The sequence below is a fragment of the Myotis lucifugus genome, unplaced genomic scaffold (genome assembly GCF_000147115.1).
Source record: "Myotis lucifugus unplaced genomic scaffold, Myoluc2.0 scaffold_378, whole genome shotgun sequence".
NCBI lineage: Eukaryota > Metazoa > Chordata > Mammalia > Chiroptera > Vespertilionidae > Myotis > Myotis lucifugus.
Genome location: NW_005871426.1, coordinates 91528 through 115909, shown reverse-complemented (window position 1 = coordinate 115909; position 24382 = coordinate 91528). Strand labels below are relative to the sequence as shown.

At 41.5% G+C, this 24382-nt stretch overlaps 2 protein-coding genes across 6 annotated transcripts in view; one reads left to right on the top strand and one right to left on the bottom strand.

Annotated features, from left to right (window-relative positions):
• Window positions 1-55: 55 nt before the first annotated feature.
• Window positions 56-6501, top strand: CUNH1orf35 (chromosome unknown C1orf35 homolog). Of its 2 annotated transcripts, none has more exons than XM_014467072.2 (3): window positions 56-434; window positions 623-708; window positions 5193-6501. In XM_014467072.2, exon 3 carries the CDS (start codon window positions 5475-5477, stop codon window positions 6177-6179), a length of 705 nt encoding a protein of 234 aa, XP_014322558.1. In that variant the 5' UTR covers window positions 56-434; window positions 623-708; window positions 5193-5474; the 3' UTR covers window positions 6180-6501. The 2 variants fall into 2 exon arrangements, with proteins under 2 accessions (XP_014322558.1, XP_006101746.1); XM_006101684.3 differs by having other exon boundaries at window positions 618-708.
• Window positions 6502-8350: 1849 nt separating this feature from the next.
• The window catches only part of PPIL6 (peptidylprolyl isomerase like 6), a 27738-nt gene continuing 11706 nt past the window's right edge, over window positions 8351-24382 (bottom strand). For 3 of the 4 annotated variants that reach the window (XM_006101682.3, XM_023765130.1, XM_014467075.2), the window contains 5 exons: window positions 22816-22878; window positions 22559-22706; window positions 19470-19526; window positions 11841-11976; window positions 8868-9071 (listed from right to left, as the gene is read on the bottom strand). In XM_006101682.3, the coding sequence (XP_006101744.1) occupies window positions 8960-9071; window positions 11841-11976; window positions 19470-19526; window positions 22559-22706; window positions 22816-22878 (516 nt within the window). In that variant the 3' untranslated portion in view covers window positions 8868-8959. Of the gene's footprint in view, window positions 9072-11840; window positions 11977-19469; window positions 19527-22558; window positions 22707-22815; window positions 22879-24382 lie in introns of all 4 variants that reach the window. The other variant, XM_006101683.3, reaches the window with a different exon arrangement.

Genomic DNA, 24382 nt, shown 5'->3' with positions numbered 1-24382 from the left:
CCTCCGAGAGGGGGGCAGAGACATCGAGAAGAAACGGAGGGAGGCTGTCCCTCAAAGAGACTATACTATATAACCAAAACACTGGAAAGACATCGGAAACTATTTTCTTTGCCCTAAGAGTGCCATACAGGACGCAACTGGGCTTTTCCTGTTACTGCATTAAGAAAATCTCCCCCCATGGCTTGGATGGGACAACCTACATGACGTGGCGTACGGCGTCCTCCGGAGCGACCCGCGAGGCCGTAATTCCGCGGCCTCACGTGACGTCAGGGCCCCGCCTCGCGACCCGAGTCCCGCCGGGCCGGAAGTTGATTCGTTGCTGAGCGCTCAGAGCCTGTGCTAGAATTAAGTTTGTGCGGTGCTTCCGCGTTCGCCAGGTCTTGCATATGTGCTTAGTAGGACCCGTGCTTTTTACCGTGGAAATCGACTTTCCCGTAAGTCACCCCGTGTTGGGACTCCCGGGGGAAATGGAGGCCAAGTGGTTAAGGCTTCTGCTCCGGCGCCCACGTAGCGTGCGCCGCCGAAACACCCAAGCGGTCTCCTTGCAGCCCGAGCAGCCCACCGTCTGCCTTTCACACCTCCCCAACCTGATCTTTCCGAATTTCTTGCTATTTCAGTCCAGCGGTAGCAGCAGCCAGTCCGTGCCACCGACACAGTCCAAAAGTCGAAGACGATCTGAGTAGGAACTCCATCTGATGCGTTTTAAAGGTGAGTAAACAGATTCGTAAAAGTCACCTGACCAAGACGCTGTTTGCGTCCGGGTTTGATTTCGAAATGCCTGTCACTGCTTGGGCTTTTCGTAACGGTGAGCGCCATCTGATGCCCAGTCTCGCAGAAACATTCAGTGCAGCCATGCTTACATCAAGGGTAAAAAATGGATTGTAAAAGCTAAGTATTCAATGTCGTCTGTTTTCGGCTTTTTGTATTTGTCATGTAATCTTAATTGTGCACATCTAGCCTAATAAAATAACACACGAACAGTAATTACTTCTGTGAGATCAGCTTTGTTATGAAAGCACCAGAAAAAGATGACTGCATCGCGCTGTTAAACAAAACCTTCCAGGCCAAAAGTTGTCGGGAAAGGATTTGTTGTCCTGGGACTTGCAGTTTGAACCGTTAGCAGCAGAGCTTGATGGAGAAGATATGTCCACCTTCTTGGGGTTGACGGGGGCTCTTTTATAGAATGAGTTTGGAGCAGAAAGATAAAAGTTGTTTTTAAATTTACATTGGCTACAGATAAGAGGGGGGCGGGAAAAGGTGAAGTGAGAAAATTCCAGGATAGGTGAATAGTCCATAAGGAAGAAGTATTTGAAAGTTCATGTGTAAGCAAGATGCCAACGAAGTGGATTTCAAGTTTCAAATTACATTCAGGAAGGTGAACAGTATATAGTGGGTTTCGGCCTTCTGGCTGTTAACTGATTAATTGCCCATGTCTCTTCTACCCTCAGGCCCGCTGTCATTTAATTCAGGACTTACCATTTTTCTCTTGTCGGCGCTTTATCTTTTCTGGCCTCGATTTGAAAGCTTTTATAACTCCCTAGGTTCTAATCATTGGGGTCCTTCTGGAGCCTGATGACTATGGACATACACAAAAAGACTACACTAGTTGGAGATTTGCTCAGATATAAATAAGAAACTGACGATTTTCGACTGATCCAACCTATGATCCAAGTATGAGAGTGCAGCCAAGTAAAATAAATGAGGTCCCATCATCAGCCTTCAGTGAAAAGTCTGCTCTTCTCTTCTCTCAGGATACTTCTCACATAGTATTTATTTAGCTCCTGACTGACACTCAGACCAAATGAAAGCACTAGTCAACTTTTTTTTTAAAGGTTAAAAATATAATAAAAGTTCTGTTTTCTTCTCATACCCCAGTGGGTTATTTTGTTTATGCCCTAGGATGGACACACCCACTGCGGAGGCCATTGTTTTACAATTTGTCATCTAGTTGTTCCACTCTAGTCCTCAGATTTTTGTTAGTTCTTTTAAGGGGACATTTCACTCTGTTTTAAGACTAGAAACACATCGTTTTATTTTATTTTACGTGGCGCCTGTTGAGCTAGATCAAGGAAGACTTCCAAAGTCATTGTCCGCATTCCAGAGCAAGGACTGGCATCTATAATATGGTTTTAACAACATGTATTAAACTTTGTGTAATATTTAAATGTTTTAACCAAATTAGAGAAGGATAGTAATAAATCAAAGATTAGTAGTGAGCTAAAACTGTGTGTTCATATTATGAGTATTAACACCATGATTAGGATTGGTAATATATTAGAGATCTCTCATTAGGAGGCACTTCACTTTGTATACTTTGATAACTGTTCCAGGGTTTCAGAGGGGAGCATTACACTTTAGAGCAGTTGTTGTCAATCTTGGCTGAACTGGAACCATGTGGGGAGTTTTGAAAAATACTGATGTCTGGGTACTGATTTAATTAGTTTGGAATATTGCCTGGGCATTAGAAGTTTTAAGAGCTCCCTAGGTGTTTCTAATCTACAGCTTAGGTTGAAAGCCATTGCTCTACTCTAGCTTCTCAAAGTGCGGTTCACGAATATCATTTATACCACCTACAAATTTCTTAGAAATGCAAAATCTCAGCCTCACCTCAGTCCTCCTGAGTCAAAATTTGCATGTTAACGAGATCCATATGTACATGTGTACACCTGTGAAAGTTTAAGACTGCCTTACACTATCACTGTGGAGAACTATTATAATTCTACCTCCTAAATTGCTACATTTCTTAATAGTGAATATTCTAGAGCACTACATCAAGCAAGACATGTTGTAAAGTTTTTGAGACTTTGGTTTTTTGTTTGTTTTAGAAATGTAAAGTCGGGGTATGAGCAGCACAGGACTCCTGGATGGGCGGGAGTCACGCAGCCCAGCCTCGGTTCTCTCTAGGCTGGCACCTCAGATTGCACTTATTTTTATTTCTATTCCACTTCAAGCTCTGGGTCCGCTAGAGCTTTTTCCATGCTATCTCTTAGTCCTTTAGGAAACAGAAGAAAGCCCTCTTTCTAACTCATTTCTTAGGAACAACCCCCAGGTTCAAGCTAAACTACACCCTAGGCAGCTTTCTGGTAGCCTGCATTAGTTACTACTTCCCCTGTGCCCAGGCAGCCAGTGTGCGGCTGCCAATCTTGTCTTGTTGTGCTGATTTTCACCCAGAATACACCCAGATGGACATTCTGGTTATTAAAATATTCACGGGATTTTGTATTGACTGGGAAAGAGCACTGCCCTGTGGAGCCCGTGTCCCAGTCCCTCCCCAAAGCCCCAGACTGGCCTGCTGCCTCTCCAGCCCTGGAGGGCTCGCCTCCCACCACCCAGGAGCAGCAGGACCCTGCTCGGGGCCTCCAGTCTCTGTCCCTTCTAATTGATCAGTGTTTTCATAACTCCCTGCTGCTTTAATAAAAACCAAAGTTTCTTATCATCTTTCCTCATTCTTTCTTTTCTCTTGTCACACTTAAGTGTTTTACTTTTATCTTTCTTCCACATACCAGCATGCCAGTCTCTCATATATCTATGTCTTCAATACATCCCAGTGGTTCTTAACGTATGGTCTCCAGACCAGTAGCATCAGCAGCACCTGGAACCTGTTAAAATGCATATTTTTCTGCCCAGTCCAGATCCACTGAATCAGAAACTGGGATGAGACCCAGGAATTTGTGTTTTGAGAGGCTCAAGCATTTCTGGTACACACTAAAGTAAAAGAACCTAATGATTTACGATTTACATTTTCAAAGCCCCCTATCAAATACCAAACTTTGTAATTTATGTTGTACATGTTACTATTGAGTTTGCAACAAATATTTTATATGTTATATAACATTTATTTGAAATATGGACTGAATAGATTTGCCAGTTTTAAGTTGTGATTCCATTTGGGGAAGGGTAGTGAATAGTATAGTTAATATAGTACTAGTTTAAAAAATGAGTTTCCATACAGGAGAGAGTATCACCAGGTGTAATAGAGAGCAATTTTAATTTTGAGGATAGATTAATTCAGTCAATTGAAAATTAACATGGTGTTAATGAGAATGAGTAATACTGAACATAACAGGGACTTGATGTTTCTCTGTCAGTGGTAGCTTGACTGGTTTTTGTGGGTTGATATTCCAGAAAAGAAACTACTTTTTATTCAATATCTGCTCTGTCAAGTATCATGAGAAGTATCTTCACATATTATCTCAATCCACAGACCACTGTGAGATAGTAGTACGTCCATTTTACTAATGAAATTGAAGCCCCAAAGCAAATAATTGTTACTGATTTTATAAATGTACACAGAATCACTAGTGATTAGAGCCAGAAGGAAGCCAACACCTTTTTTACTTCTCTGCTTTTTTACTTCTCTGTTCCTTTTACGAATGAGGAAAGTGAAAGGTAAAGTGATTTGACCACCCATTGCTAGATAGCTGGGACTAAACAAACATTCCTTATTTAAAATACATATAGAGTATGGGATCCTGAGGTTACCACACTATTCATTAGTTAACAAATAATGGCACTGTTTGTAGTTGGGGCAAACAAATTCTTTAGATAGAATTTTAAATGTTTATCTCAAATCTCCCAAAATAAGAAAAATATGGCTTAGTGTAAGATACAGTCTATGGACTTGACTCTGCCATATCAGCCATTAGGGTAAGGTCATATAACTGACATTTTGAATAATCATTAAAATGGCTTTGCTCTCCTATTCGTAGGCTTGGAAAAATCTAAAATTCTTTCTGTTTAATCAAAGTCTTTCAATTTGGTTAAATCAAAGTGTTATATTTGCAGTTAATAGGGATAAGCTTTGAGTCCTTTGTAACAATCAGTTTCTCCAAACATGTTTAAACATACAGATCATTCTAATACATATTCTGATACAGAAGTATTATTTTGTGTGTACCTTTAAGTGGGGGTAATAAGGACCACTGCCTATACAGATCAGTAAAGCTTCTATACAGCCTGAAAATGGAAAGGGAGAGGCAGCAAAAGGACTCTGAATGTGCCATTCTATAGAAAGTTTGCAGCATTTACATTGCAGCTACACTGATCTATAAAGGGAGCTGCAATCAGTTTCTTACGTCCATGCAGATAATCCAATTCTTTCACATAAAATACTTACTGTCTTAATATATGGGTTCATTGCCAGTAAGAATTATTGTTTGTTAATACATGATTGATGCTTTTGTTTTAACCAGGATCTCTTCAAAGCATCAGTTTCATTCATCCAGTGCCTCACTAGCTGGTGGGAGTCCCTTTGAGAAGTCCCCAGTGTGACCACAGGAACCCATCCACCGGCCCAGAGAGGATCTGGAGGCTTCATTCAAACAGCCTGCGTTCTCAGCTTGGCTGAAACTCGGACTAGAGGAAGAGGAGATAGCTCCTCCTCAGTGATTCCCAAATCTGGCTGTTAATCAGAGTCATTGAGGAGCCTTTAAAAATACAAGTTCCGGACCGGAGGCCAAGGGGCGGCCAGCACCATGTTCGGCTCCAGCCGAGGTGGCGTGCGCGGGGGACAGGACCAGTTCAGCTGGGAGGATGTGAAGACCGACAAGCAGAGGGAGAACTACCTGGGCAACTCGCTGATGGCCCCGGTGGGCCGCTGGCAGAAGGGCCGAGACCTCACCTGGTACGCCAAGGGCCGGGCGGAGGGTGCGGGGATGAGCCGAGAGCAGGAGCTGGCAGCCGTGAGGCAGGCGGAGCAGGAGGCGCTCATGGCGGCGCTGGGCTACAAGAATGTGCGGAAGCAGCCCACTGGCCTGAGCAAGGAGGACTTTGTGGAGATCTGCAAGCGTGAAGGTGGTGACCCCGAGGAGAAGGGGGTGGACCGGCTCCTGGGCCTGGGGAGCTCCAGCGGTTCTGCAGGCCGAGTGGCCTTGTCCCGAGAAGACAAGGAGGCGGCCAAGCTGGGGCTGCCAGTGTTCACGCACCACGGCGTGGACAGCAGTCGGCCAGGGACCTCCCCAGCTCGGAAGAAGCCCAGGCAAGAGGAGAAGGTGGAGCAGGGTCCCCAGAGTCACAAGAAGAGCAAGAAAGAGAAGAAGAAAAAGAAGAAGCACAAGAAAGAGAAGAAGAGAGAAAAGGAGCACAGAACCTCACAGTCCTCGGCTCCGGCCAGGGCCCACCATCGCAAGCACGACTCCAACTCCTCCCCCAAGAAGAAGAGAGGGCATGACAGTGACTGAGGTCCAGCCACCAGGACCTGCCCATCTCAGGCAGGCCCCGTCCTCAGTGAAGCCTTGGAGCACGTGCCCTGCCAGGCCCAGGCTACTGTAGGGCAGGCTAGTGGGGGCCCTACCAGACCCCTGTAAGCAGACAAGGTGTCCAGGTGAGGCCTCACCCTCAGATGGCCCCAGGCCCACCAGAGGACACACACCTGTCCAGGAGGTCCACCTGCCTCAAGCTCCAAGTACTGTTACTTCTGTTTTTCCTTGTGTTGACTCACCCTTTGTACTTAAGCAAACTTATTTTAAGCTGAAAATAAAAAATACAAGTTCCTGAAGATTATACACTGGTGATTAATTTATTGAGCATATATTTATTGAGCACTTAGAGTATAACAGTTCTATCTAGGTCCTGTATACAATTGACTGATTCCTTGAATCCTCACAACTTTGTGGTAGATACTACTGTTTTGAGATGAGGAAATAGACACACTGTGGAGTTGTTGCCTGAGCGTTTGCAGCTAGGGAATGGCAGAGCTAGGACTCAAACCCAGGCTGTCTGCCTCTAAAACACACATCCTTAACACTGGGCTGCTTCTGGGTCAGTTGAGAATGTGACAGTATACTTTATATCTCTATTTCAGATCTTAGTATACAACTTTTTGTTATATTGCACTGGTCTGTGTGTGTGTGTGTGTTTTAATATATTTTTATTGATTTTAGAGGAAGAGAGGAGAAAGAAATACCAATGATGTGAGAATCACTGATTGGCTGCCTCCTGCATGCCCCTCACCGGATCAAGTCTGCAACCCAGGCATGGGCATGTGCCTTGACCAGGAATTGAACCGTGACCTTGTAGTTCATTGGTCAATGCTCAATCACTCGGTCACACTGGCCGGGCTGAGCCAGTTTTCAGGAGTTAGGGATGGTGGTGGGCATTAGGTGTAACTATAAAGGGGTAGCCCCAGGGAGCTCTGTGGCACTGGATAAGTTCTGTGTCTTGATTGTGGTGTCAGTCATGTGAATCTACGTGATAAAATGACAGTACATGTACCAATGTCAGTTGCCTATTTTAGTACTGTACTGTAGTTGTATAAGATATGCATATTGGGGAAACTGCATGATTGGCACACAAGACTACTATTTTTGTAACTTCCTGTGAGTCTATCATTTTTTTTTAAGTATATGCCTACCTTTGGCAAGCCCCAAGTCAATTAGAGGTCTGTCTCTATAAGATTGGCTCAAAGAGACTTCATGTTTTTGTTTTGTTTTTTTAATACATATTTTTTAATTGATTTCAGAGAGGGAGAGAGAAAAACATCCATGATGAGAGAGAATCATTGATTGGCTGCCTCTTTCCTGCACATCCCACACGGATCCAGCCTGCAACCGAGGCATGTGCCCCTGACCAGAATTGAACCCAGGAAGGACCCTTCAGTCCGCAGGCTGATGCTCTATCCACTGAGCCAAACCAGCCAGGGCCAAAGAGGCTTCATGTTTGAAGACATCTAAGGGCAAGAAAAGCATAATGGCTCTGGGCAGGGCAGGAGCAGAATGGTGATGGCGGTAGCAGCTGAGCAGGGTCACCACTAACAAGCATGTCACTGACTATACAAAGAGGGCTGACACCATTATATCTTGCAGTGATTCCCAAATGACTAGTGCCCAGCATTTAAATAGGAACCTTTGGGGAGAGAGCTAAATGCACAGATCCCTGTCTCACACATCTTAGAGACTCTTGAGTAGGGCAAGGACAGGGCCCAGCAGTCTTGTTGAAAAAGTTTCCCAGGTGACACGGGTTTGAAAATCTCAGATTAAGCAGTGCTGATAAAGCTGGATCCCCAATAACATTTCAGGTGTCAACCACCATGGGGACTGCAACCCAAGCCCTTGGTTGGTATGGCTCAGAGATAAGCATACTATTCATGTCATATAAAAACATCCAACCATAGCCTTTTTTGAATGCTAAGTATGAATAATGAAATGTAACAATTATTTTTTTCTATAGTCTCTCTTGTTTTTTAATAAGTTTCTCATGGTAGATAATGTAGTTACAAAAACATAATTACAAATACTTTAGGATTTGCCCTGGCTGGTGTGGCTCAATTGGTTGAGCAATGTCCCATGCACTGAGAAGTTCCCCGGTTTAATTCCTGGTCAGGACACATGCCCAGGTTGCGGGCTTGATCCCCCGTAGGGGGTGTGCAGGAGGCAGCCAATTGAAGGTTCTTGTCCATGTTTCTCCCTTTCTCTCTCTCAAATAAATAAAAAACCTATTTCAAAAAAATATTTTAGGATTCAAGGGTCATTCATTAGGTACTGCTATAAATTAAGAATGACTTTGGCTACAAGTAACAAAATACACAACCAACATAAACAGGGCTCTATTTTTCTCATATAGTAAGAAGTCCAGAGATAGGTAGTTTTGGGCATTGGTTCCACAGCTCAAGAGTTGGGACTGACATCTCTGCAGTTTTCTTGGCCTTTCTTTTATGGTTCTAGCCTCTGCATTCAAGACTATGAAAGGCAAGGGTCAGGACCACTGGCATTCTACTCCTGGCCAAAATGGCATCCCATGACCACTCCTGGTAGTAAAGGAGGCTGGGAAATTGAGTTTTGTGCTTTTATAGTCTAGACGGCAGAGGCAAGAAAGGGAAAAGGGGAAATATTGGGTTTTGGGTGAACCAACTGCTACTGCGTCTGTGACAGTTTTCAAATTACATTTTATCAAGCATGGTTTAATTAAATCTAGAAACAGCTGATCAGATACATAATAAACTCAGAAAATATTGATTTGAAAATCAAGCATAAACATTTCCACTGTCGATAATTGTACATTGTTGTATTGGTCTTTCATTCTCTGTTGGAACCAATTCTAGTTGTTGAAGAACATCTGTTCCTTCAACCAATTGCCTAATATAGGAGAAAAAGTGGAAAATTTAGTCAGTCATACATTTCCACATTTAGCTTACATTCCTAAATTGAGTCCTACCCTGCTTAGCTAAGGATATTTCCTACAAATTAAAGTAACATCAGTGATTAATGAATAGTTCTAAATGTGTCCAGATTGCCATGGTTCCACATCCATTTGGGACCCTTCCAAATCTGTTATTCTCACTACCGTCAGGGTGAAGTTTGAAAAATGCAAATCTTGCCAAAACCGGTTTGGCTCAGTGGATAGAGCGTCGGCCTGCGGACTGAAAGGTCCCAGGTTCGATTCCGGTCAAGGGCATGTACCTGGGTTGCGGGCACATCACCAGTAGGAGGTGTGCAGGAGGCAGCTGATCGATGTTTCTCTCTCATCGATGTTTCTAACTCTCTATCTCTCTCCCTTCCTCTCTGTGAAAAATCAATAAAATATATTTAAAAAAAAAAAAAAAGAAAAAAGAAAAATGCAAATCTGATTTCACCTCCCTGCTTAAAACACTTCCACAATTTCCCATTATGCTTATTATAAAACCTGGCTGGCCTCCCCACACCTCTCCAGGACTGTTTTGCAGCATGCGCCCCTTGCTCTCTGCTCCAGCCAGACTGGCTTTTAGTACCTCAGTAGCACCTTGAGCCCTTCCTGTCACTGCTGTCTCCTTTGCTCTTGTCCCCACCACCCACCCCTATGTCTGGTCAATTCCTGGCCTTCCTTTAGGTCTTAGCTCAATCATTTCCTTGTGGAAGTTTCCCAGGTCTCTTTATAGGAATAATCAGGGGTAAATTTGATATTTACTTGAATACTTCTTTGATTCATTTCTGATTCATTCATGAGGGCAGAGATCATGCCTTTGCTGAGTGCACAATACCTAGCACATAGTAGGCACCTAATCAACATCCATGGAATACATGAATAAAAGATACATGAACAAAGTCACCATGCTGGTTTCAGTATCTGTAGACATTCACTGGCCACAAGCTAGAACTCAGTGGAGCTAATCTGATGGTTCTCTCAAAAAGAGAGACAGTCCTAAACATGTGCTCTCTACCAATGCTTGTACTGAGGCATAGCTCAGGGGAAGGTCAATTTCCATTTTATGAACCTTCATAGGGACATGGTCAGTGCTGACACTGATCATGCTCTAGTCATCTTTGTCTGCCTCTGGGCTCTATTTTTGCCATCCCAATCAGAAACCATGACAGAGCAGGACACAAGGTACATTCTGAGGATGAAGAGCAGGGGAAAAGAGACAGATTCACCTCTGTCCAAAAAGAATGTGAAGCCTCTTCTCGAAACTGGTTTCACAAATACTGAAGGAGCACCTACTGTGTCTACCTCTTCATTGTTACAGGTATTAGGGCACAAAATGAGTGAGACCCAGTCCCTACTTTGTGTTATTCACAGTGTGCCATAGAAGACAACCAGTTTCATTTTCGTAATCAGAGAGGTTTCTGACCTAAGCCTTGAACGGAATTTTGGCAAACTGAAGGGAGGCAGAATGAACAAATAAGCAAAGGCTCAGAGGTTGTTCTGTGAATGATGGTACTCTGGACTAGCTTATAGCTCAGCTGCCTCCTGCACACTCCCCACTGGGGATGTGCCCGCAATCAAGGTACATGCCCTTGACCGGAATCGAACCTGGGACCCTTGATTCTGCAGGCTGATGCTCTATCCACTGAGCCAAACCGGTTAGGGCAATTAATTCCCTTTTAATGTGCACAAATTTCATGCACCAGGCTACTAGTCTATATATATGTAAGCCTAAGTGACCGTTCAACTGGTAGCTATGATGCTCAATGCACAGGCATGGAAACATGGAACAGACTGATGAATCTCCGGGGGAGGGTAGGAGGGAAGGTGGGAAGAGATTAACCAAAGATCTTATATGCATACTAGGGTCCCTCGGCCTGGCTTGCGAGGATTGGGCTGAAACTAGCAGTATGACATCCCCCGACGGGTCCTGGATTGCAAGTGGGCACAGGCCAGGCCGAGGGACCCCACCGGTGCACAATTCACCAGGCCTCTAGTATTCTAATAATTACCAGAGATATCTCCATATTTTAAATTGTTCAGTAAAAAAAGGTTACTTGTGCCCAAGCCATTTTTCTTCAGTAGTTAGATCTCGGTGGCCCAAGATCGAAGGGTAGTGGGTTTTGTATCTGGGTCAAGGGCACATACCTTGGTTGCAGGTTCCTCAGTCCCAATAGGGGCATGTGCAGAAGGCAACCAATTGATGTGTCTCTCTCGTGCCAAAGTGTCTGTCTATATGTCTCTCTTTCTCTCTCTCCCTCCTCCCTCCCTTCCACTCTCTAGAAATCAATGGAAAAACTATCCTCAGGTGAGGATTTTAAAAGTTACTTGCAATTTAGATAGTTTTCATCTATCTCTTCACAGTATTCATGGACAATTACTTAAATGGTTTCATCTCACTTCTGCATCTAAATATATCTACATTATTAAGTACTATGGTATTATTCAACATAATTTAGATTTGGTAATATCCTTTAGGCTGAACAAAAATGGATGAATGGATGGATAGATAAACAGAATATTATAATGGCTGTGCCTCCTAAATATTTTCTGGGTTTTATGGATAGCAGGTTTCTCACAAAATGTTTCTAAATGTTTGTATTTGTATTACTTTTGCTTTTAAATTCTTAGTTACCCATAGACTTCATACAATACTTAATCCAAATTTTTTGAACCACATTTTTACATATATGACTATAATATACACTAACTTACAATACACGTACCCAAAAGCCACATATTTTTTATCTAGATAGGGAGCTGATTGTAGCGTGATGTAGAACTGTGAACCATTGCTGTGACGGCCTTTGTTGACCATTCCAAGAACTCCCCTTTTATTATGAGGAATTGAAAAGCTTTCATCTAGAAAAGACAATAAACAGTAGGTCATTAAAATATTCCTATTATCACATGATCTCACTCATATGTGTAATCTAATAAACATAATAAACTGATGAACAAAATAGATCCAGAGACACAGACGCATGGAACAGACTGAATCTCAGGGGAAGGCGGGGGTGAGTTAGGTCACATTAACAGGCATGGACTTTCAATAAAGAGTAAAAGGAAGTTACGGAAAGGCAAAGGCTATGGTAGAAACTCAGAACCCTCTCATTACACTGCCTGAGTCAGGAGTTCTGCCTGCCTCTGCCACTTACAGGAAGACAAGGAGTAGCCCTTACTGCTCTGTGGTTAGAACTGACATCATTTGTAACATATGATGTTAACAGTGAAATGGAACTGCTTGTTTGAAATAGAAATCAGAATTCATGTGAAAAAATCAGTTTCTGAATTTATTTAAAATAAAGCTCATTCTGATACAGAGATCAGAAGGGAGAGAGTGTGAGAGCTGAATGGTGTGATCCATAAAAGACTAGGACAACAAGGGAGAAATGGTGTGAAATGGTTCTGAAATGTAAAGGTCAATTCAATTTCCAATAGAAACACCATAATTCAGAAAAATAAAGCTCATTCTGATACTTATAATGGAAGCAACTACTTTAAGTGTTGGAAACCGCATTGCACTCTCCGGTAAAAGTATAATCAGGCAGTTTGGGACATATCCGTATCATTTTCTGAGGACCGTTATGTCAAGTAGACTTTCTGACCTCAATCCTACAATATCAATTTTTAAAAACTACTGCTCTAATTTTACCATCAATATTTTAATGTTATCCACTAATTTCTTGTTATAGAAAAGTAAATGAAGTGTGATGCCTAGCAAGATGGGTATTTTTTCTATTCATTTTTAGAGACCGTGGAAGGGAAGGAGGAAGAGAGGCAGTGAGGGATATGGAATTATTTTTTATTTATAGAAGATGGAGTTATTGAGGATAGACAAATGGCAGTTTTTCTTGAAAAAGATTATGAGGGTTTGCTTTATAATTATTTTTAAATATACATTTATACCTTCTATACATAGGATAAATCTCACCAAAAAAAGTTCTTAAATAGCTACCCAGATATCAGTTCTTTTGATTTAAAATGTTTTTTCTTTATTGATTTTTTTTTAGAGAGAGAGAGGAATGGGGAGAGAGAGAGAGAGAGAGAGTCATCAATTTGTTGTTCCATTTATTTATGCATTTGTTGGTTGATTCTTTTTTTTTTAAATATATTTTATTGATTTTTTACAGAGAGGAAGAGAGAGGGATAGAGAGTTAGAAACATCAGTGAGAGAGAAACATCGATCAGCCGCCTCCTGCACACCTCCTACTGGGGATGTGCCTGCAACCAAGGTACATGCCCTTGACCAGAATCGAACCTGGGACCCTTCAGTCCGCAGGCCGACGCTCTATCCACTGAGCCAAACCGGTTAGGGCTGTTGGTTGATTCTTGTATGCCCTGACCAGGGATCAAACCTGTAACCTTGGCATATCGGGACAACACTCTAACCAACTGACCTACCCAGCCAGGGCTTCTTCAGTTCTTGTTTCTAATAAAAAAAAAATACTTTTGTAGCCATAGCTGGTTTTGCTCAGTGGATAAAGCATTGGTCTGCTGACCAAAGGATCCTGGGTTCGATTCCGGTCAAGGGCATGTACCTTGGTTGCAGGCTCCTCCCCAGCCTGGGTCCTGGTCGGGACACATACAGGAAGCAATCAATCAATGTGTTTCTCTCACATTGATGTTTCTCTCTGTCTTTCCCTCTCTCTTCCACTCTCCCTAAAAATCAATGTAAAAAATATACTCGGGTAAGGATTAACAAAAACAAAAAAACCTTTTGTATAACTTTCAGTTGCATTATTGAGCAGATAGTACATCAGGCTCTGTGCTTTTTATTAATGTCCAGTTTCATTTAAAGATCTTGAGATTAGACAAATAGATTTTTAAAAATTGATTTTAGAGAGAAATACTGATTTGTTGTTCCACTTATTTATGCATTCACTGGTTGATTGTTGCATGTGCCCTGACCAGAAATTGAACCCTAAACCTTGGCGTACTGGGATGCTGCTCCAACCAACTGAGCTACCTGGCCAGGGTAGATAATTAGATTTTAAATGATGTGTCTTTTAGGGCCCAAGCTAATATTAAGAAACTCATCTATTTAATGTACCAAGGATAATTTACTATTTAAAAATTTATGCTTTTTTTTTGGCTTTTCATATAACTGACCATTTCTCTAGTCAGCCCAAGCCAATCTAGTCACCAATTCTTCAAGGGTAGGATTATTATACAAAGAATAGAAGGAGAAAAAAAGGGTTACTATTTATCATCTAGGGTTTGGGAAGACAAAAAAGCAAAAATCAAAGCAAAACAGGTTTTCCTCAAGTTAAAAAAAAATAAAATATTAGCCAATTTATAAAATAATCATCAAATTAAATGATATAATTTATTCATTCTTTTGAATTCACTGTGTTACACTTAATAAAAGTAAGTTTTGTGGTTGTAGTGTTTTTTAACAAGCTCTGGGTTTTAATTCTGCATCTCACAGAAATAGGGCCCCATGAGAGAAATTTGGAGGACGGACTCAGTCCGATGTATTAACAATCCACAGGGGTGAAAGGAGGAAAACCCATGCTGTGGCTGTTCTGAGTACTCGTCATGGTCTCTCGCCCACAGTCATCTGGAGCATCCTTCTCTTCACTTGACTGGTTACTGGATTTCTAATTCTGCATTCCACACAAATAAAACAGTAACAGAAACTTCCCTAAACACTCGGGACCTCCCTGGGCACCAGAGGCCAGGCCTCCATCTGGAGACCAAATCCCCACAACTGTCTAAGGATGGAAACGAAAGATAATTAACAGAGCCACAGGGATGTCCAGAGGGACAGGTGAGCAGATGAGCTAAGACAGTGGTCGGTAAACCTTGGCTCCCGAGCCACATGCGGCTCTTTGGCCCCTTGAGTGTGGCTCTTCCACAAAATACCACGTGCGGGCGCGCACGTACACTGCAATTGAAACTTCGTGGCCCATGTGCAGAAGTCGGTTTTCCGCCTGGGTGAGTCTTATTTTGAAGAAGTGGCGTTATAAGAAGTGGGGGTGGGGGGGGGAGGGTTGGTCGGGCGATGGGAGACGCAGCGCAGGTCTATCTGAAACAAGTATACAAGACGAGTGTGAATGGGAGAGTTGGAAGGGGTCGACCTCAGCAAACGTACCTCAATCAGATTGAGGACGTTTTTAGCAAAGGCCAGCTTAGGAGTACCCTAATTAAGTTAATAACAATGTACCTACCTACATAGTTTAAGTTTAAAAAATTCGGCTATCAAAAGAAATTTCAATTGTTGTACTGTTGATATTTGGCTCTGTTGATTAATGAGTTTGCCGACCACTGAGCTAAGAGATGGGTCTCCTCTTGGACAGAAGGCCCGAGTTGTCTGAGACTGTGCCTCCAAGCAGAAAGAGTTTGGGTGATCTGATAACAGCTGTGGCGGGGAGTGGAAGGGTGGATTCTCATCGGGGATTAAGGATGCCAGGAAAGCTTCCAGGAACAACCCGTCTGCACTAAACTCATAAGCTGCTCTGGGCCACTGCCCCCACTCCCAGGCAGTAAGTTGTTCTTTCTTGTAGCACAGCACTTAGTTCTTCCTTTGGAATAAAAATCAGCACAGCACCTATAGTTTACCTGTTTAAGCATCTGTCATCACAGAAACACTACAATCCTGGAGGGTGGAAACTTGGTCATATCAGCTTTGTTTCCAAAGGCACTACTGCCACTGTAGGCACCAAACTACGAGTTTCCTGATTTATGAGTAAATAAATGAATGCTGTCACTTGCATGGTTTCATTTGATAAAGCTGTCTCACATGATTTTAAAAGGAAACTAGCTTTTACTTTTCCCTTACACTTTGGCCACTGATTCAATATTATTTTTTAAAACCTTTTCAGCCCGGCTGGTATGGCTCAATGGTTGAGCATTGACCAATGAACCAGGAAGTCACAGTTCAATTCCCAGGCAGGGCATGTGCCCAGGTTGTGGGCTCGATCCCCAGTAGGGGGCGTTCAGGAGGCAGCCAATCAATGATTCTCTCTTATCATTGATGTTTGTATTTCTCTCTCCCTCTCCCTTCTTCTCTAAAATCAATAAATATGTCTTTTTTAAAAATTAAAAAATAAAACCTTTCATTACATTAAAATACAGACACAAAAAAGCCACAGAAAACAAATATATAATTATTCATTATTATAAGGCAAACACCTTTTTAACCACCACTCAGGCCAAGAGAAAGAATTTTGCCAGCCTCCCCTGCAGTCCCTAATTAAGTCCCTCTCCACACCCCCAAAGTCACTATTCCCCTGACTTTTACATAATCGAGTACTTAATGTTTCCTTGTAGTTTTACCATCTAAGTGTGCATCCCTAGGTAGTATAGTCATTCCCATTTTAAGACTTGTTATGCCTTTTAAATCTCTTTTAATCCACAGGTTCTGCCTCTATCCCTTTCTTTTCCTTACACTTTATCTGTTAATGAACCTAACTATTTAACCTCTAGAATATCTCCCAGCCTGGAGCTTGCTCGTTGCACACACATGGTGCAGTTCAATATACTTATTTCTCTGTTCTCTGTCCTGTCAGTTTGGCTATATTACTTGGGTGGAAAATGCTTATTTGTTTCACCTTGATTGATCAGTTAGGGAAGGAGTTGAGCATAATGAATTTTGCCCCGCTCAAGTGCGGTTTCCTCCGGGTGTTTCATAACCAAAACATATGTGTAACACTGTTTCTGTTTTTATTAGGTTACTGTCTTATTTTTTAATGTGTCACCGAGAACATTTTGTTTTTAATCTCATTTCTGCCATAAGTCCTGTGGTTTTTATTGCATGATTTTACATAGCACAGAGATCCTTAAGAACACATTACGGCAGAACTGGTCATATTTCTTGCAAATGGGCAGCTGGATCCAGAAGCTCAATCAGACTCCTGTTCTATCCCTTTGGTGGTGTGTTCTCTCAACAGAAGGCTCATAATATCCTGTTGTATATTCTGTTTTTGGAATGATAGCCGAGACTGATGCAGCAAATGCCTACATCCAAATGCCTACACAATGGGGGCAGCAAAATGATGATATTCTATTATTTCCTTTTCACTAATAATTGGAACACTTTTATGATAAGATGGTTCCCCTTGTCTACAGTTTAGTCTAGTTCTCATAGAAAAGGCAAGATAAATGGTTGATTCTTTCTCTATATTTATCAGTTTTCAAAATAATGAATTCATTACCTATCATTCCAGAGGAGCAGGTGAGGAGATGAGCTGAGACATGTCTTCTATTGGACAGAAGGTTCAAATTCTAAGCAATTAGGCTTTATTTATAAAATAATATTATTATGAACTCATGGATTTAATATATGTGTTGGGTTTCAAATCATTGCAACTATTATTCAAATTACTCCATCTTTGGCCAGTGAGAACCTCTTCAAATGGGCTCCTGAGGCCTTTGACGTGATCCTAGTAAATCTTTAATAGCGTTCTTGCTCTCTGACGATAGCATGACTAAACATGAGGTTCCAGACTCATTTTGTCATGTCCTGTTCCATAATTGGAACCTGCCATTTCTCCCAAAAGCCCTGGTTTCTTTAAGTGAGAAATGACATTTCAAAACAACAATCTAAATGCTAGGAATGTGTATCAGGACTGGATTGGTGGTTGTTTGTAGACCAATTAAGTAGACACAGCTATATACTAATATATAGATGAGATACTTCTTGAGTTTAAAGTGAAATTTCCAATTCAAATTCAGGACTATGGAATATTTTACTTATTAGTCTCTATCATATTTCATCTGCCCCCATCAGGCCATGTTTGGGGGGCAGGGCAACCAATCAATGTTTCTCTCTCACATGAATTTCTCTCTCTCTCTTTCTCTCTTAAATGAAAAACATGTCCTGGGGCGAGGATTAAAAAAAAAATCCCATAAACCCAACTTCCTCCCTCTACCTTCTACTTCTTTCTTTAAAAAAGTATATTTTATTGATTTTTTTACAGAGAGGAAGGGAGAGGGATAGAGAGTCAGAAACATCGATGAGAGAGAAACATTGATCAGCTGCCTCCTGTACACCCCCTACTGGGGATGTGCCCACAACCAAGGTACATGCCCTTGACTGGAATCAAACCCAGGACCCTTCAGTCCGCAGGCTAACGCTCTATCCACTGAGCCAAACCGGTCAGGGCCCTTCTACTTCTTTAAGGTACATATCTGTTGTGTTTATTTGGTCTTATGTTCTGTCTAGTTTGTTTCTGAAATTCTTTTATTATTCTTTCCTCAGTTTAATAACCTCATGCTGAGTTTTCCTAATTCTGATTTATGAGTTCTTTTCTGTCTTGTATCATTTTATTAATGTTTTTTAGTTCATTTTGAAATTGTCAGTTTTGATCTTGTTGTGAGCATGTCTTTCTAGTGTGCTTTTATTATGTGTAGTGCTGTTACTCTATTCCTTATTCCCTTTTTGTTTCCTTCTAATAACCATGAAACATTTTGCTGTTCATTTTTACGTAAAATTAGTTTTCCTAAACATTTAGAAGCAGGTGTGGCTTTAGAAGGAAAGAAGCTTTTCTAACTTCACAAACCTTTTTGTGCTGTTTTCAATTGCAGGTCAAGATATGCACCTTGCTTTCTGAGATTTCCTAACTGTGTTCCCATCCCCTCTTCCTCACTGCTGTCCCTATATCCCCCATAATTTTGATTCCATTCCCAGCAATACCTCCTCAATGTGAGCCTGTCCTCGAAGAGGGCCATTTCAGATCAGGTTCCAGAGTCACAGAGCCTAGACTGAACCTTACTACGAGCCCCCTGCACACACCAGCGACTGGCTATTTTGGGGTTCAGCTGTCCTCAGGTCCCTCAGATGCCCTGCTTTCTCCAACACAGATTTCTGGCTGTTGGCCGACAGTGGCTGTTGGCAGTCTGCCCTTCCCTGTTTGCACTTTGGAATTTATGTAACTTAGCTTATCAGTTTTGTTATAAATGTTATCCATGGGTTTTCAGTTTTTCTATCTAATTATTTTGCCGGTTTTCAATTTTTCTATCTAATTATTTTGTCTGTTTTTATTTTGGGATTTTAAAAAATTAAAAAACGATACCACCTCCACCACTACCCATCTTCCCAGGATCCCAGACAGCCTAAACAGGAGGATAATCAAGGTGCCAATTCTGAGAATGGCAAATTACAAGCTTTAAGAATCAATTCCCTTTGACCCTACAATCGTAATTCTAGGAATTTATTCTAAAGAAATAATATACTTAGGAAAGTGAAAAAACTGTGTGTACAAAACTGTTCTGGACTAGCCTAGGGTGCCATTTTTAACTCCCACTTTTAGTATGTTATCCCAAACACTATCTTAAGTTGTGAATTGTCCTGTCCTGCTAAATTTGAATAATCAACTAATATATGACTGATAAAATTTAAAGATATGTACCTTCAAATGTTGGTCCATAAATTGACTCTCCACCATCTCCTTTTCCAGCCACTATATCTGCAAAATAACAATAAGTAAATATTATAATTATGAAACTAAAAAGGAAAGCACAACATTGGCAGGGTAAATAATGCTTTAAATTATGATTCCCCTTTACAAATGACTATCAGAAGTTTCATACCATGAAAATATGACTATAATGCATTTGATAAACAATTTTACATTCAAGACACTATTTTTTCCTAATAATTCTTGGAGGTAGGTACAATGTAAACTTTGAAATGATGAAGTATTAAATTATAATTGTGGTAATGATTTTTTAAAATGTGTTCATATAAATTTTGCTTACTTCACAAGTATCACATAGTCCATCTTTTAAGAAAAATGGAAAGATTAAACTGAGAGGATAAAATAGAAACAGTAAGATATTTGTAAAGCAAGAATAAAAATAGTTGCTTTAAAAAGAATTATTGTTCATATTTTCATTCCTTGGAACCCTATAGTGATAACTCATTATCTGGCATTTTGGAAATGGAGTTCATTTGTAATATAATGATTTTTTTAAGTAAAAGATATATTTTTTTAATATCAATGCAGCTGTAAAATATAATTTACTTTTTTTCATTTTTGTTAATCCTCACCTGAGGATATTTTTTCCCATTGCTTTTCAAAGAGAATGGGAGGGAGGGAGGAGGGGAGAGAGAAAGCAGGAGAGGGGGGAGGGCACTCTCTCATTAGTCTGTTGTGAGAGACACATCCATTGGTTGCCTTCTGCAAGCACATGACCCAACAGGGGGCAGGGAGCAAATCGCAACCCAGGCACATGCCCTTGACCTGGAATCAAACCCCCGACCCTTCAGTGCACAAGCCAATGCTCTAACCACTGCTAGTTGTAACAAGTGATGCAAGTGTGCATCAGTTAGTCTAGATCTGGTTGGAGATTTCAGATGTTTCATTCTGGAAAAAGGCTCTCCTAACTTCAAAAAAAAAAGGCCCTACTAACTGCAAAATAAAATAAAAAATAGACCTCCTAACTTCAAAAAAAAAATAAATCCTAACTTGTTCTTACCTCGGTCCTCAGGCAGCAGCAGGCTCTGCACAGGCAAGCTCATGACTCGTCAGATCACACCCGAGACTGAGAGGAGGAGTTGAGAGACAGAGAGAAGGAGGGGATTCGGAGAGTACGGCGCACATTCCATACATGCGCACTGCGGGCCCGGGACGAGTCAGCTGCTAAGCAACAGGCAGCGGCGGCGGCAAAAACACCCGGCGGGCGGGATAAATGTTTTCGGCAGGCCGCATGTGGCCCGTGGGCCGTAGTTTGAGGACCCCTGCACTGAAGGCTAGGGAAAGTCCAGAGCAAAGGTAAGGAGGGGAACAGAGCCAGGAAATCTCAGAAAGCAAGCCACCAACCTTGTGAACACTACAGAAAAGCAGTGGAACAGGACGCTCTGTGAAATTTTGATTTAAATATTTTTAAATATATATTTACTGCTCCCCCTCACAATCCAGGACCCCTCAGGGATGTCGGACTGCCAGTTTCGGCCCAATCCCCACAGGCCAGGCCGAGGGACCCCACCGGTGCACAAATCGGTGCACCAGTCCTCTAGTATGCATATAAGATCTTTGGTTAATCTCTTTTCCTCCTCCCCTTCCCCCTTCCCCCCTCCTCTCTGAGATTCATCAGTCTGTTCCATGTTTCTATGCCTGTGCGTTGAGCATCTTCCCCCTGGTGGTCATTGCATGTCATAGCTACCGGTTGACCAGTCACTTAGGCTGTTATATATATAGATTGCTGACTAATTTCTCCCTCTGGGATATTTCCCCCAAAGCTTCCCAAATTTAATTTTGTGCTGTTAACCAGGCACTTAGTCTGTAAAGCCAAAGGACTGACCTGAAAAGAACCAAAAAGGAAACCAAAATGCTCTAGATCTTACTTTTCAGTTGTAATAATGTAACATCTTTGGTGAAAAATAAGTTGTTTTCCATTTATTCCATTTTCAAATTTCCACCTTTAGTATGTTTCTTAAAAGCTTTGTATTTTCTAAGTACTCTAATTTATTTAGGTGAGCATTTAAAACTACATTTTGATTAAAAATGTTTTCCTACTTTCTTATATGACTTGTTATTTTAGAATGTTCCTGATAACATACTTTAGATTTATTTTAATAATTAGGGAATTTTTAAAGAGTATGAATATCTGAACTCATCATTTGGCCATATGAAAACCATCCTTTAAATATATACAACATTGTTGGAGCACTTACTCCTTGCTTCTGCTCAACTATGCCAATTGTGGGGTGTACAGGTTCCCAGATGCTGTGTATTAGATGGAGAAGATATGAGAAGTCATAGGCATATAAGAGAGACTTTATTGCAGACCAAGTAGCCATTGCTGCTAAGGAGCCATCAGACAAAGCAGTTCTTCAAAGCAGCTGTGCAAAGCAGCCATGTACTGGCTGGTCAGTAACATCCTATGTAATAAAGGCCTAATATGCTAGGTGTCCGACCATTTGACCATCCACTATGATGTGCACTACCTACCAGGGAGCAGACGCTCCGACCAGTGGGTTAGCTTCCTGCTGGGGTCCGGCCAACTGGGACTGGGCAAGATGGGCCGGACACGCCCTGGAGCCCTCCTGCAGTTCCTCCCCGGCCTGATCATGTACTGGTGGAATCCCTCAGCCTGGCTTGCCCTCTTGCAATCCAGGACCCCTCGGGGGATGTCAGAGAGCTGGTTTCGGCCTGATCCCTGCAGGCCAGGCCAAGGAATTCCACCGGTGCACGAATTCATGCACCGGGCCTCTATTATCTTTATACCAACTTAGGCAAAAGAGGCTTCTTGCTAAATAGTGACATCAATGTTTGCGTTATAGAAAGGTATACCTGCACAGCACATAAAGTAAAACCACTGTGTCCTTGCTTTTGTACATGCATATGGCAAATTGGCCTTGAACATCTGGTGTACTCTGATTAGGGTTCCCACAAACATCTGATATGAAATATATCTAATCCTATATGCATTTTACAAAAGTAAGTAAAATTTTGGACATTCTGATTTGATGTTGCAATTAAGTTTGTAAACTTACCTCCTCCTTGTACCCAAGCATTCTTTACTATTCGATGAAAAATCGAACCGACATAATGTAGCTTGATGCCACTTTGAGAAAACCCTGCTTTTCCTGTGCACAAGACCTGAAAATTTTTGCATGTTTTGGGACATGTCTCACAGTATAGCTACAAAATAAAATTAAAGATTTAGAAGATTAAATATTTAACATTTTGACAGTTACATATTTCTACTCCCCCCAACTTACTAACAAACAACAACAACAAAACCTCTTACCTCAAAAACCAATCTTCCAACTGGATGATGACCAATAGAAATATCCAAGAACACAAAATTATGCTATTAAAATTCAGGAGAAAAGGATAATTCAGGTCAATATTTTGGAAGAAAATTTTAAAAATGACCAAAAACAAAACAATGTTTTTATTGATAAGATGTTAATAGCATTCACAGTGGAGAATGTTATTAAAAGAATCATTTAAGGAGTTTTGTTTCATTTTATTATATCAAGTCTTTACAACCTAAATAACACACTTTTTAAAACCTTTCAGCAACATTAACCCATCAACAAAACGAAGAACGCATGGCTTAGGTAGCCACTACATCACAAACTAATTGTGGAAAGGACAGTCAGTCCCTTTGAGAAAAGAGACTGGTATTTCTTTTCTTTCCTGAGTAATTTGGGGAAAAAAAGCCAGTGTGAGTGCCATGGATTTGGTTACCATGTGTTCTGGATTTTCAGAGGCAGCTCAGCTTAGCTAACCAAAGCCAGGCCAGCCTTTCTGAGGGGGAAAATAAGGCCCCTAAATCCATAGGAGATGTGATTCCAGGGATTGGGAGAGGGGTGCTGTGCTTTTGATGCTGTGTAATCATGTCCTCACGTTCCCAGGGGCTCCCAGCTCGCTTTCAATTGCCATCCTTTCCGGTAGAGACAACTAACATTTGTGAGATGTCTAGCCCCACCGAAAGGCATCCAACATGAAAGCACTAGTCTCCATCACGGTGGCGTTCATTTAGGGAGCAGAGCACATCTAATGGAACACATTTTGAATATTAGACACCATTCTCATACATAAAGCGCCACCAGATTTAAAAGGTACATAATTTGCCGTGCCCTATTTCTTAAGAATCTGGGAAACATAAATGAAATTGTCACTATTATTAATTTTATGTCACTTTCTTTTTTTTTATTATTGATTTAAGAAAGGGAGAGAAAGAGATAGAAACATCAATGTGAGAATCATTGATCGACCACCTCCCGCATGTCGCCCACTAGGGATCAAGCCCGCAACTGGGCACATGCCCTGACCGGGAATAGAACCAATACCTCCAGGTTCATAGGTCAAGGCTCAACTGTTGAGCCACACCGGTCTTTTAAATAATCTTTTTAATTGAAAGATTAAAATAATGTGTATTCCGGCATCCCTACTAATTATAATTAACAAGAGGCCCAATGGGATTTAACTGCAAAGCTGCGGCTGTCTTGGTCTTAACAGGCCTGGCTTTGTCCGTATGGTTGTCCAGAAGTTCATCTGGACGGTCATTCTGCTGTTCGGTCTAATTAGCATATTAGCTCTTTATTACATAGGATTTGTGCCTCTCAGCTTCTGTACTACAATTTCTTTTTTTTTTTTAATATATTTTATTGATTTTTTACAGAGAGGAAGGGAGAGAGATAGAGAGTTAGAAACATCGATGAGAAAGAAACATCAATCAGCTGCCTCCTGCACGTATCCCACTGGGGATGTGCCGGCAACCCAGGTACATGCCCTTGACCGGAATCGAACCTGGGACCCTTCAGTCCTCAGGGCCGACAACTCTATCCACTGAGCCAAACCGGTTC